Source organism: Larus michahellis, chromosome 2 (assembly GCF_964199755.1).
Source record: "Larus michahellis chromosome 2, bLarMic1.1, whole genome shotgun sequence".
Classification (NCBI taxonomy): Eukaryota; Metazoa; Chordata; class Aves; order Charadriiformes; family Laridae; genus Larus; species Larus michahellis.
In genome coordinates, this window is record NC_133897.1 from 147,850,712 (window position 1) to 147,865,234 (window position 14,523).

Genomic DNA, 14,523 nt, shown 5'->3' on the forward strand with positions numbered 1-14,523 from the left:
TGGCACTTCAAAGGTATAGCTTTAGAAGGAGATGTTTTCCCATTGTTTTAAAATTTACTTTAAAAAGCGTGGAACTAGGATTATCCATTTACAGGCTTCATTACAAAATACTTTTCACAGTAACTACCATGCTACCAAACACTCACGTGAATTAAAGGATTAACTGTTGATTTTAGGTGTTATTAGACCAAGAGGTGTTCTGAAAGCTAAATATCTGAATATATGAATATTTTATTGAAAGAAAAATATTACCATTTCCTCTCTCTGGACATTAGAATCTCTAATTGCAAAAATAAGAAAATTTTATTCCCTGAAAAATATCTAGATTTTTTTTTAATTGAAAAGTCCTATGAGAGTGCACGCAAAGCTACGCTGTATATTTCAAGTGCAAAAGCAAGTTCAGAAAGCAATAATGTTTTTATATAAATTTTGTTATCTGACAGCAGTGCATGTTGATAGCATTCTTAATGACTAAACGTTCTTTTCCTTGGGTGAAGGAGGAGCTTTGTGATGGAGAGTTTTCACAATTTGTTTCTAAAATCACATTTTGGAAATAATTTAGTAAGTTTCATAGGAAATAAGTGTTGTGAAAACTGTTAGGGAGACATACGCCTGTTCACCTCCCTGTGTATGCAGTATGAGCAATGGAAGTAAGCCCCTGCCTGCCAAAGAACCTTAGTGATGAAGCAGACCTCTTTCTTTTGACCAGTAAGATGTTTCAGACTAACCAGTTACCATTATGCCAACAACTACTTGCAATTTCAAGTAGTACTTACTGTGGTCTTCAAACATATGGGATGCAGAAAACATTCTTCAGCCTTCAGTATAATTAATCTGGGCCTAGATGTGAGCTGGCTCAAATAACTATACCCAAAAATTGATCACCAAAACTATGGAAAGGCTGATCCATGACAGTTTAATGCCAGGCAGCGTACATGTGGCAGAAATGGTGCTGGCTAATTGATTCTAAATTTATTCCAGGATGAGAAGGGATGGAGTAGCGATGCCCAGTCATTGCTGCTTTCTAAGGAGGTGGATGGAAGTTAGAAGATGGAGTAGTGGGGATGGCTTCACTTCTAAAGGGCCATGAAAGGCAGGCAAATAGAGATTCCATCTCTTCTCTGCAACATCTGGAGCAAAACTGTCATGTTAAGAGCACACAAAGATGGATTAGAGTTTTTGCTAAATGAAATTCAAATAGACAAGGACTTTGAAATATGTTTTTTTTCTGTGTTTCCTATTTTTTATGGAAAATTATGTTTGTATTAACACGATTGCTGGGAGTGAAGCCTACCAAAATCGAAAAAAACCTATTAAAAATGGGTGACCAAATTGCAATAGCTCGTAGCCCTGGACAGTGGAGGGCCAAACAGTAGAAGGGTCTGGCAAATAAATTGTTGAAGAAAGTGAGGGCAAAATATTTGTATGATTGGGAGTGTTTAAGAGATCAGCTGCAGTAGAAGATAAGGAGCACAGTTATTTGGATTTGTTCTTGTCTTACAGTATCATGAGAGGTTTTTCAAGCCTTCCAAGAGTGAATCTATTGTGATATACTTGCCCTTTATAACAGAACGTGGCATCACTCTATTTTTGAGTTACTGTTATGGTCAGTGTTCTGTGACACACTTTCCTTTAAAGACCAGGATGGTTCTTTGTTTTGTTTCCGTCTTTCTGATGTTGAAAAGAAATTTCTGGATGGAATTTGTAACATTTTAGCACAAATATGATTATATGACTTGTGCATCTCTGAAGGCTTCTGTGATACTTAGTTTGACAGGCGTGTTTAAAATCTGATGCCTTAGACTGTGACTGAGACATTTAAAGATTCTAAATCTTTGTTTGGTCAACAAAAAACAAAGGGATAGGTAAACTCCAAATTCAGTTTAAAGGTACTAATAGATGTATCATATTGGATGGCTGGGAGGCTCTTTGTCCTTATTTTTCATTTTGATTACAGTTAGAACCAGAAAGCAAAGGCCTCCAAATCCAGCCCCTAAAAGAGCCAAATGTAATGAACCACTTAAATAAAGGCTGATCTTCAGTCTGCTGAACTAAAAATAGTAAAAATATCATATTATGTAATTAAAGGACAAAACAGCATTACGTATATAAGTTTTAGCAATAAAGGTTTGGTAGTTCAATTCTTAATTCTCCTGAGTCTTATATGCAGGTGTCTACACCACAGTTGTTTTTGTGTTCTTTGGTTAAATCTTTGACCATATTTCTGGTTATTGAGATGCTAATGAAGATGTCTTGCATTCTTAGGATGGCTGAAGAATCTCTATTAATAGCTGTTCGCTTTTCTGGAAGCAGAGACACAGTTATCATCAAGTGTTTGTGCCTATGTTTTGAAGTGGCTATATCAGAATGTGAAATATTCTGTGGTTATACTGTGGAGTATACCAGTGGTGGGAACTCTGAGGAGCTTGCATGCTTGGCAAACAGGATTTGGAGAGCTTAACAATAAGACTGTGCGCAGGCTTTCATGAAGACAATGTAGAGTTTATAGCATGGCTGATCTGAATGGATTTTTATGAGTACAGAATGTAAGGGCCTGCTGACCCTTCAGATATTTTTCTTCTACATTTTCAAAATACTATTGCATATCATTCATATAGGGAGAATGTGACAGAATTCTTTGGAGAAGCGAAATGGGGTGTTTTAGATAATACTTGTCTTACTCCTTTTTCCTTTCTTCTTTTTTCCATGTGGGCACTCAGTATTTTTCAAAGGCCACCAAAATGTGTGTACACCTTTGTATGAGGCAGCAAGGAAAAATGTCACAGAGTACCCTACAGAAATCACTTTGGAAAAGGATCCACACACCATAAAAAAAACCTGGTCATAACCTGAATCATTACTTCAATAAACATGCAAAATAGAAATTCCCAGCTTGCTTCAAAAGACCTTTGTCTTTTACCAGCTGCACTGCTCCATCCCTAGTGATGAAGACCTGAGCTGACCCTGTCCATTTGTGATCCGTGATTCTAGAGATTCTTTAACTTTCTAGCCTAGATCACCACACCAGCTTATTCAGTTCTTTTACTAAGCAGTGCCATGTATTCCGCAAATAATCCAAAGTAACATTGTTAACATGGTTTAAGCATTGTGATAAAAATTTGTTTAATTGGTGAGAAATGTCCCCCGGGTTTCAATCTTTGTTTAGTGTGTCAAGTTTGAAGCCAAGAAGAAAAAACGCCCAACAAAACCATCAAGCAATTCTCAAATAGAAAACAGGAATGCAAAGGCTCCCCCACTGGGAAACTGGCTAGCTGAAATTGTCTTCATTTTAGCATTCCCTTTTAAGGACAGTAATTGACACTTCAATCTCATTTAAACAGTAATATAAAAACACTTAAACGACTGGTTTTTTTCCTGTTCCACACTTCTGTAGGTGTCAGCCCTATTCTTTTCATTCAGACTGTGACGTGGCTCACAGACTCCTTGGAAAGGCCTTGCTTGCTGCAACAAGAACTTTTTTGTATTTGCCATGCATCGGACATAGAACCCTGGAGCGAAGTTCAGTGGCCATTTATATCACACCTCACCTGATATTTTGCTAGACCTGTAGCAGTTAGGCAGTTGTATTTTTCACTCTGTAGACAGCCAGAATGACAAAATTTAGAGCTAATTTATTATAGATGGAATTGGAATTGAACGGCTCTGGAAATGGGAGGAAATGTAATTCTTTGCGTGCAAGACCTTTAACTCAAAAGTTTTGATGTTCAAAGCAAATAACTTCGAGACTATGCTTTTAGGAGACAATCTGTTTCCTTTGCCTTTTTTTCTTATAAGAATATTGTTTCAGATATTTTTTTCAGTATAAAATTGATTTTCCTATATTCTTATAAATAGCGCTTCAAGAGAAATCTCTGGTAACAAATTCGGCTAGCATTTTTAAAAGTACTTATAAAAAGGTAGGGTCCTATGTATACATTTGATTTTCAAAATAAAATATTTTAAAATAAAAGTTATTTAATAGTTTACACTACTCAGACTCAGTTTTCAATAAAGCACTTAAAAAGCTAATTTATCCCCTCTGTAAATACAATTGCAAGTCATATTGATGATTTTAAGTGTCTGCAAATACGAAAAATAGAAGCTTAAAAAATTTTGTGTCATTATTACATCTTATGCCTAAACTCAGAGACAAACAAGGAGTTCCATGTCTTTCTGTTGTAATAGGATGCACGTCCTCCAGTGCTGGAGGCTGCAATTTCTTTCATTCAAAGCAAGGAAGTCTAGGTTTATTTTAGGCCGCAGCTTGGGCTGATGCAAATCTCTTTCTTCTGAATCCCAGGGGAAAGTACTATCCTGAACCAACCTGTTGAACTGCACAGCTAAAAATCATTGCAGGGGAGACAGTTCAAGAGAGAACCAGGCTCTAACCTGAAGTTTGGGGCAGTCAGCTGTGAGAAAAGGATGAAACCCTGGGAGAAAAGCTATTGAGTCCAGGACCTCCCAGTTGTAACCTTAAGGCTGCAAAGTCAAACTCCCCTTTATCCTCTTAAGAAAGCCAGCAGTTTTTGAGCAATTGTTCAACAGTGCCATCAGTATGCATGGCTAGGGAGAAGTCTTCTGTCCTGCTGCTTCTGTGGAACTGTTACTCTATTCAGACATGTACAGAGATGGCCATGTTCTGCTCCAAGGGACTTGGGGTCCCTGCTCCGTGGTACTTCTTGGGGTGTGGTGGGCCAAGCTTGCTGGGGTGCTTTGGCTGTGGAACCTTCAGGTTCCCATCAGAACAGCAGAGCTCATTGAGTTAAGGCATTTCCAAGAAAATATAGCCGATCGAGACCATTCTAGATCAGTTTTAGTTCTTGTTAAGTCTGCTCCTGTAAGAGCCTCTTGATTAGAATTCTTTTCTGATCATTTTATCTTCTAGATACGTGTTAGATTGTTAGATACCTATTGGATATATTAGTACCTGTTAGAAAGAACAGACCCTCATGGGACCAGGGAAACATGGCTGTGTCTACTATTTCATGAAATGTCAATGGTCATTATAATAGCAATGTCAACTGTGATGGTGGAAGAAGGTTTTGAGAGAGGATCTTTCAGCATTTCTCTATCCCTATATTTCATCTCTGTATTTCATCAGTATTCTTCAATATATCTGCATTCTGATTAAGCTGAAAACATATAGTTATTTTCCATAATGTACAGAAATGTTGCGTTCGTGTAAGCACCGATTTTTTCCTCCAAACTGTTTAATTCTGACAAACTTTAGGTCTTAAATTGTGATAATTACACCACGTGACACACTATATGCTTTTCACTTTGTAAACTACGGTTAATTCAAGTGGTGTAGAAAAATATTTACTGATGTGATGATACTGAAGAGATCATGTGAGCAGAAAGACACGAAGATTTTTAGGAGTGACTTATGACTTTGTCATTTTCTGTTACTCAGTTTGAGGTGTTTTCAAATCATCTTATAGTGATTTAACAGTTTTCAGCATTTTCAGGACATAAGGCTCTTTATAGCTTTTTCATTTGAGCACCTAATAACTCGGGAAACCAAAAGCAACATTGTGAACCTGCTCTGAATTCTTTTAAGAGGCAATAACTAGGCCCATAGCTGCTGTGAAGATCTTTGGTGTTGAGAAATTAGCATTGGTTTTTTTTGGTCAATGGACAATACTGATATTGTTCAGTTCTGCTGCTTCCTGCCTAAGTGAGCTCTTTCTCAATTCAATCTTCTGTCCCTTCTAGTACTTCTTCAGACAGCTCTTCACAATACAACTGAAACCTCAGTTTGGAGAGTAGAATCCACTGTGCTGACCTTTCTTGTAAAAATCTAAAGGATTTATTTGTTGTAGAGATTTGTAATAAATGTCACAGCACTTCAATTACACTTCTAAATTCAAGAATCTGATAGAATTTTATGCTTGTTAATACTATGGTATTCTTTTCTATAAGCCAATTTGGAAATATTTTTCCATATACTTTTTAAACATGGAGCAGGAACAAGTGAAAGTTGGGTAGGTTTCAAGTTTCTCCTATTTTGACAATGTCTGTATTAAAAGGCTCATGGTTGAATAGCACTATGGCCCAGACATATGAATGAATGGACTTCTAGACAGCTTAAAAAATGAATTATCCTATATAGTATTAGATTTCTATGTTAAGACTATATTTCAGGCAAAGTAAGGATTTCTTTTCACCGTGCATATGAAATAACTTAGAAATGTCATCATTCTGTCTGTGCTCAAAACTCAAGGATATTTTAATGCCTCTTACTTCACTTTCATCTATTTTGCATTGTGTTGAATCAATGCTATTGCTATCATACTTTCTGCTTTAGAAAGTAATGAGTCAGTGGAAGACAGTATTGTATTTGTAGTTTTTATATCGGTGACAGCAATTTAAAAACAATAAAAAATTGAAAGCTTGAAAAGCAAACACAACTATCTCCCTCTTTCTGCTGTTTTCCTAGCAATATCCACAACCCACATAGATAATAAAGGCAAGGCTACCCAAAGGCTAAAAGCAGAAGAATGCTTATTTAGAAACTGTGTACAATATGGGGCAGGAAAGATCAGGGAATGGGAGAAGTGTCAAGAACCCATTTGGTATGCACTGATTTCCAAAAGTGTAGACTTATGACTTGCCGTATCTGTTTCCCATTAATTTGCCTAATAGTTCCACTAGGAGTTGCCAGCAGAACAACCTTGATCCCACACAGGATGGGATGCCAGATCCGATCAAAGTGTGGCACATTATTTATGGTCTCTGGGAACATATTTTTCTTTCTTTCACTTCTACCTTGCCCCAGTATGATTTCTCTTTAAGTATGACTTCATCCTCTGCTTTGATACCCATCAACAAAATGGTATTTCCTTAAAATATAACAGCTCTGTTTCTCTCTTCAGTCTGTGTACTATAAAGTAGATCATAATTTTGTGAGCAACCATCAATAACTGATAATTTTTGAAAAATATTTAACTCTATTAATACACGCTATTTTTGGTTTGTAGCTTGGGGGTTGTTGCTCCATATTCATGGGATTGTTTTAATTGAATTTAATATCATTTTGGCTTACACTAGGAAAAAGAAACAGAGAGTCTGTGTAAAAGTTAATATATTTCTAATTAAAGTAAATTTCATTTGACTTAAAATTCTTTCACATTAATTACCAAACTTGGATTTCAGAGTGCAGTATTTATGGGCTGACAAACGATTTGATAGGGATCCAACGTATTTTCATTTCTTTGTGACAGAGGAATGCCCTGAGCCATTTACAACCTTTGGTATGCATTCAGAATATTTGTTGGCATCAGCTAGCTGGATTTATGTGCACGAACTGGGTTCTGAGTATTGTTGTTACTGTCTTTTGTTCTTCATCATTTTTTAATTCTAAGACAAGCTACAGTAATATCATTATTAAACCTTTTAAGCTGTAGAAGCTATGAGAATTGATTAAACCAATGAAGATTTAAAGTGATCACTGAAAACCATTCTGACACATTCGGTTTCTATGCTTGAACCATTTGACTGCATATTGTGTGTGCACTGCATAAAACATACAGCACAAGCAAATTTTTTACTTTTATTTCTGGGTCATCCTATTCAAGGATACTGTAAAGTAACTCTGTCTGACACCTGCCTTGCTCTTTTTTGTGTTGTGTGTGTTAATGATTCTGGAAGTGCACAAAAACCCCATGGGTTCCCTCCAGTAAGTCTTCAATAGGTTTGCACAAACGTATACACTAGCATGCAGTGAATATGCCTCTGGATGTAGAGCACCATACCTGGTTGGTTGACTAAACTCATCAATTTAAATTAATTTGGTGGGTTTTATTCATTTTTTCCTTTTTAATGCATGATTTATATTACTTTTATTATTATTTCTGCATTTTCTCTCTCCCCCTCTTTTTGTTTTACATATTGCTTTCATTTGTTTATAGAAGAAAAGAAAACAGATCCAGAGAATGGGGATACAGGTAGGGTGACTTATTCAAAATGTTTTCATGTTTTTGCCCTTGAGTTCTTTGATCTATTGTGTTTAAGTAAATATGTACCATAGAGTTGGATCAAAATTTTGATGTATTTTGGGGATTTCAAATTAGACACTAGGAAATGGAAACTATGTATTTCCGTTACTTTTTTAAGGAAGTCAAATTAGGGTGAGAAATGGGAAGAAATGGGAAGAAGGCTGAAGAAGGCTGGCTCTTTGTCAGCCAGGAATTTCCCTGTGCTGATGAGAATCCCACTGAGCTAACCTTCAGGCCATGGGTTTTTTAATGTTAGAGAGTTGTTCAAAATAGCAAAACTCTGAGATGTTGCCTACAGTGTAATTATCCCAGTGTGTTTGGTGTTCCTCCATCAGTGTTTCTTAATTTTTTTGTTCCTATGGCTGAAGTTTGAGTTCATCGGCTGTTTCTGTTGGAGTCACAGCTACTGTCTAGAAGCAAAATTCTGGAAGGAAGTTAAGGCAGAAGTGTACAAATGAACATACTTTTGCCTAGCTACAGTTTGGTTACATACACTTTTGGTACATCGTGGCAGTACATGAAATTATATCAGAAGTAGCTTCAGTTTTTCGAGTGTCAGTCTCTACAGTCCTGACAATGTGTTGGGCTATGTTCTAGCTAAAGACTTGAATAACACAAGGCTTCGGTCAGCCTTGTGCTACCAGTGTGCTCCTACACTTTCACCACTATTGATAGTAGTAGTTAGATTCAGGGTAGTTCTGATTTGTCTACACACGCTCCATAAACACCACCTGATTACAGTGGAGTCCTTACTGTAGGACTGATGTTCTGCCTTGGTTGGGAAAATCATGTTAGGAGCTGAAGCTTCCTAATGCACCCAGGCAGTTACTGAACTCTGGAAGTACTTTCTGCTCCTGCTAAACGCCCCCACATAGGTTTCAGCTAAGTATAGACTTGCCAGCAAAGCGGAGGTGGTGATAGCCCTGCATTTTCACCACTTGGTGCAACATGTGTGCACACTGGACCATGTGAATGGGGGGTGCCGTGACACTCTCTCAACCTTTCCTATTCCCATCCAGATCACGGCTGCATCTGGCTTTAGTTACATCAAAATTAGCCTGCGGCAGCCAGTAACCCTGGACACTCTTTCTGCATGTCAGCTCCATGCATAATACAACCAAAGCTGATCTTCTGCATTATGAACTTTCCATTGCCCTCAGGATTCCCTCCTTTTGTGTGTAACTGAATTCACTTACTTGTTAAAGGCAGTTTCAAAAAAAAAAAAAAAAAAAGTTACATTTTCTTTTAATAAGCTTTTATGGGAATTGAATAATTTTTTTTCTAAATTTTGCCGTCTTGTTTTTCTCTTGAGACTACAATATGCAACCGATTTTGCTTATTTTGCTACAAAATACTCACATGGAGGGCTTATGTGTTATACTTCCCCGTCAGCTGCATATTTCAGAATGCTTGGTTCTGCAGACCATGAGCAATTGGAAACCTAAGTTTCACTTTGCCAAATGATCATAGATAGGAAATAATATTTTCACAAATAATTGTGACATTTCTAATTTATGCTCAAGAGCTGTTATTTCATCACTTGTAATTTCCTGAAATTTGACAGAATATCTGGGGAAAAAAAAAACCTATGTGATGATTTCATAACAAAAATTGACAAAACTTCCCTTTTGGCAAAAAACATCTCCTTTGTTACATTACTGAAGAATGGCAAGTGGATTCGCAGAATGTTATGATTTCAGCAAAAGATTATTTCTTTCTTTAAGCAAATGTTATAGTGTTTTACTGCAAAACCACTTATGCGTTACTTCTGTTACTGAAAAAAAAAAAATATAATTTTCCAGTTTACAATGTTTTTTTTCAAGGGAAAAAATGCATCTTAAGAGCTTTTAAAACCAGGTACTTAAAAAATCACTGCATCTTAATGACAAATTGGCAAGTACTGCTTTGGGGCCTATAATAGTTGAGGAAAATTGTGACAAGAAAAACTAGCTATATTTTATTTTACGATTTTTCTTCTGCTGCTGTCTTCTTCATTTTGTTTCTCCCTATAAAACACCATTTTTTTCTTTTTCATTCATTTTTCTTGATTTTAATTTCTCCTAAAAGTTTTGGTGAAGGCATTACATTCATGTTGTTTGTAGGCAGTAAAGATGGAGAGCTTGAATACAAAAATCAGAAACCAGAGGATTTCTAGATAACATTACAGTTTAGCCTCATTCCCTTCCCTCTTCCTCTCATCCTCTTCTTTCCAGATTTCCCACAAAGTGCTGCAAGATTTAGCTGACAGGTCTCTCTTGTATTAGTGCTACTGCCATTATTGCTGTCAAGAAAGAAAATACAGAGCTCAGAGGCCCTGCAGAGGCCCTGTGCAAAGCCCGACTTTACTATTAGATTATGACTTAGAACTGAGATTTAGAGTTTAAATCAGATTTATATAGTACACTGGAATCTAATATTCCCATCTCCATTCCATAAATAAAAGTTGAGATCGTACAATATCTGCAATGTATAGAAGCTTCCATCTATGACTATTGGGATTCTGAAATTTTAATCCTAGACAATTTTTGCGTTAAAATTGTGGGAATTTTAAGACAAATGTCAGTCAAAATGAATGCTTTTTAGCATTCAGTGGATAATGAATTGCTCTTGATTTATCCCGTGTTAAAGTGGAAGAGAATCAAGCCTGTGTGTGTATAATAGATAACTCTATTTTGTTTGAAAATATTTTAATTCTGGGTGGTTGTCTTCCTCTCATTTTTCAATTTCTTACTCTTCCACCTCAGCTTTGGCACTTAGTTCCTTATTATTTTACATCATAAATTGTGGTGTTACAGGACGATTGGTGAAACCAGCTGCTGCCCAAGTCATATATTAAGAACCCAGCCCTAATTGAGACTAATCATGTACTTGGTCCAAGAATCCTGAAATCATTCTCGAAGTTGTGTGTCATTAGAATGTGATACAGTGATGCCACTGGGTGGCTCTTTAACATTCCTTTATACATCTTTAAATTGTTTTGAGCATACTAGGATTATGCTCAATGGTCAACAGAAGCTCTGTCAGCCTGTGGTTGTTACTGATTAGTAATTTGGTATAAAAATGCTGGTATCACACTATAACAAATGAAGAACCAGGATCTCTACCCAAAATAAGCAGGTTGTCTTTGCATTCCTTTTTTTTAAACAAAAGACTCCATTTCTCTTGAATATTTTTGAAATAGTAAAATTCTATTCTGTGGAAACATTCTGTTTCATTTACATTTGTTTCTTCCACAGAGTTGGTTTCATTTGAATTGTGTAGATAATGCAACACTTACTTACTAAGATTCTGCTGAATTGCTTACTTATCTACTATTTTCCTCCTCTTGCAATGTTTTGTTTTTCTGCAAACTTGTAATTCAGAAACTAAAATTATATACACTGTCATTTAAGTAAGTAAGATTTCATCTTTTTCTGTTAAAAGTTCCATGAGCATAACTTTAAACTTGGAATTGAAGACTACTTGTGTATTTATTTTCTTTCTTTTTTTTTTTTAACTTAACAGGTGCAATGGATGTAGAAGAGAGGAATCGCCAAATGAAAATGAGCAAGTACAAACAGGTAGCAGGATCAGATTCCAGGCTGGAACAAGATTATCATTCTAAGGCAAGGGAGTTTTGTTTTGAAAAGCAACAAAATATGCTAAACTAAAATATCCAACGTCCTTTTAGAAAGTAATAGATGAGTGGGAGGTTGTTTCTTTAGTAGAAGTTTCTTGTGTGTCTATCATAAAATTATTGGAAATGTGCAGCAAAACCCTTAACACAGTGTTCTTGATTATTAAAATTTAAGAAGGATAAGTTACATCAAATAAAAGTGCCAGTGTAATTATCTATTGTAAAGAACAATTGTGACATGTTATAAAAGCTCAAAGAGAAGGAAGAAAAGGGGTTTATTGAGTGACAGGTGGAATGAGAGCTATTGAAACCTCTTCATGGCTCTCATATAGTTGAACACAGGATTATCTTATCTATTGAAAACTGGAAGATGTAGTGTTACTTAGTTTAATAGTGGTAGTTTAGCTTATGGAAAAGTATTTTATACATCAACACAAGCTTTCACCCCAGCTGTGTCAGTTTGCCAAAAATCTGAATTGTTTCATAGTAGTATAGCCCCAAATATACTATCCAAAAGTTCCTCCTATCTGGAACAGGGTCATGTCATATACAGTGTGTTAATTAAAATAATCAAGATATTTTCAATTTGAACTTCTATTATACAAAAATAATTTAGTGTCCTCTAAAAAACTTCATTAATTGAGGTCAGATTGTAAATGGGAAACACGAGACTTCTGACCTACAAAAAACCTGAGTGAGGAAAAGAAGTCTGTGTTAGCCTTTTATTTCCAGGATGTAGTTCCTTGCTCCAAGGATTCACAAAGATACTGTAAACTGAGCCATTTAATATTTGGAGACAAAGAAATCATCATATTTATTAAGTATTATTAGTTTTGCAGATAATGTAGACTAACGCACTTGATATAATTACTTTCTAGAATGTATATTTCAGTGTCGGAAAATAGAGGAAGACCTGTAGCAAAGCCCATGACAAAATGGAAAACACTATTAATGAAAATAGTTAGAATTGACAAAACAAAAAGAAAACTGTGAAAATGGCGTAAAGTACTTAAGAACTCTGTAGATGTGTGGCATGGTTATTTGGGTATTTTACAAATGTAGTTTTTACTACAGAAGGCATAGGAATTTTTATTAACATGTAGGAGGGACTTGGTATGCTGTCATGTTTAGATGCATGTTTTATGTTGGCACTTATGGCAAATTATTTTCACGTGTGTCTATATTGTCGGCTTTGAAAGGTGTTACCTTTTAGATGTGAGCATAATTCTGTGAGTAGACCTTCTCGCAAGTGTTATGATTGTATGTACCACAGAAATATGACGTTATGTATTGTATGTATAACCAGACTTATTCTGCTAATTTTCCTGCTCCCTCAATGCTTAACTGAAATTTGAGACAGAAGTAGGACTGGTATGGAGTAAAGAGAATAAATGGTCTCTCATGTGAAGGAGCTGGATAGAATATAACTACCTAAGGAAACATTTCCTACCCTTGTTTTTCCATTTCACCCACACCATATTATTGGGCCTCGACGTCCATCTTTTATCTTTTTTATTAAAATTTTACCTTCAGTATTATTGGAATGTATTAAAGAGGAAAATTATAAATGGAAATATTTTATGAAAATGGTGATTTATTTATTGCACACATCAAACAAATTGTCTCCAGAAATAAACAGTTAATTTACTCTTCTGCCAAAGTGTAGTTTCAGTATTTGAAAATGAGTTATTTGTTCTATCAATGAACTTGTGGAACTAGACACTGAATATTCACATATATGTATTAATTCAAAATGCATTCTTAAAATTGTGTAGTTTTAAAGCCATATGAGAACCATAACTCTCATAAACCGTATGAGAGTTCTGTCTTCACTTTTTTACTACCACTGCTTCAATTCCTCTTAATTGAGTGCTTATATTATCTAGAGACAGAAAATGAGTAAGTACAATTTATCTACCTGGTTTCTACAAAAATTCTTCTGGAATTATGAACTGAAACACATACGTCAAATGCTGACTGAAATCTCATGTTCTGTATACTATACAGTGACTTTGATTTTTTAAATCTGTGAACTGGCACAAACAGGCAGTCAAGTGTGCCATGGCTGAGAAAAATGTCATTAAGTAGACACTAAGCAACATTCAGAAAAGCTAGCACATGGAATTTTCTTTCACGTTTCTGTTCTATTTCTTTCTTTAAATGGAAGTCAACACCAACTGTATGTCCCTCATGATTACTTTGAGTTAAGAAAAAATATCTTTCCTTGCTGAGAAAGCAAAAGGTATAACAGTAGAAGTTATATTAAATATTAAAATATTAAAATAGGCATCCTGTATTGTACCTCTCTGATTTTGTTCTACCTGTGGAAGTCAGTACTAGAAGCTTTAGAGGGAGGTACATACACTTCTGTGGTGCATAGTTATATGTTAAGAAGCTTGTGGGAAAAGTTCACTTCCAGACATCTGTATTCTTAGAAGCTGCTGAAATATGAAGTTGATTTTTCCCTTATATTTTTTCCTCATGATTGATAAAATTGCAGGTTGTATATTTATTATTCATATACATGCCTCATTGTTTTTTGAAAACTAAGTATTCTGCTTCCATAGTATGTTGTATAAATTAGTTTCTCAGGTAGTATACTGTGTAAAAGTGTTATTTCCTTAAATGCAGAAGTTGCTTAAGTATGGTTTCACCACAGACATAAGCAAAGCAAGCAATATGTTTGATTTTCGTATAAACATATTTGCAACTAAGGAGACATGAGAGGAAAAACCGTGTGGGCATTAAGGATTAGGTAAAACTATTTCTGGTATTGGAACAACTATTTATTCTGAATATTGAGTACTAGTAGACTAGTATTAGACTAGTAGACTAAAGTCTGAATTGCAGTGGTGGTAGAAGTTGACATGCGGGACAACCCGAGTTCTGGTAATACAGAAAAAAAGCGCA

The 14,523-nt window shown here is 35.6% G+C and overlaps 1 protein-coding gene across 50 annotated transcripts in view; it reads left to right on the forward strand.

Moving 5' to 3' along the window:
* The window catches only part of RIMS2 (regulating synaptic membrane exocytosis 2), a 503,494-nt gene that overhangs the window by 391,917 nt on the left and 97,054 nt on the right, over positions 1-14,523 (forward strand). For 26 of the 50 annotated variants that reach the window (XM_074577608.1, XM_074577599.1, XM_074577598.1 and 23 more), the window contains 2 exons: positions 7,911-7,946; positions 11,502-11,602. The exons of 13 other annotated variants lie outside the window; for them this stretch is intronic. In XM_074577608.1, the coding sequence (XP_074433709.1) occupies positions 7,911-7,946; positions 11,502-11,602 (137 nt within the window). The remainder of the gene's footprint in view (positions 1-7,910; positions 7,947-11,501; positions 11,603-14,523) is intronic. 11 more of the 50 variants (XM_074577636.1, XM_074577605.1, XM_074577603.1 and 8 more) reach the window with 1 other exon arrangement.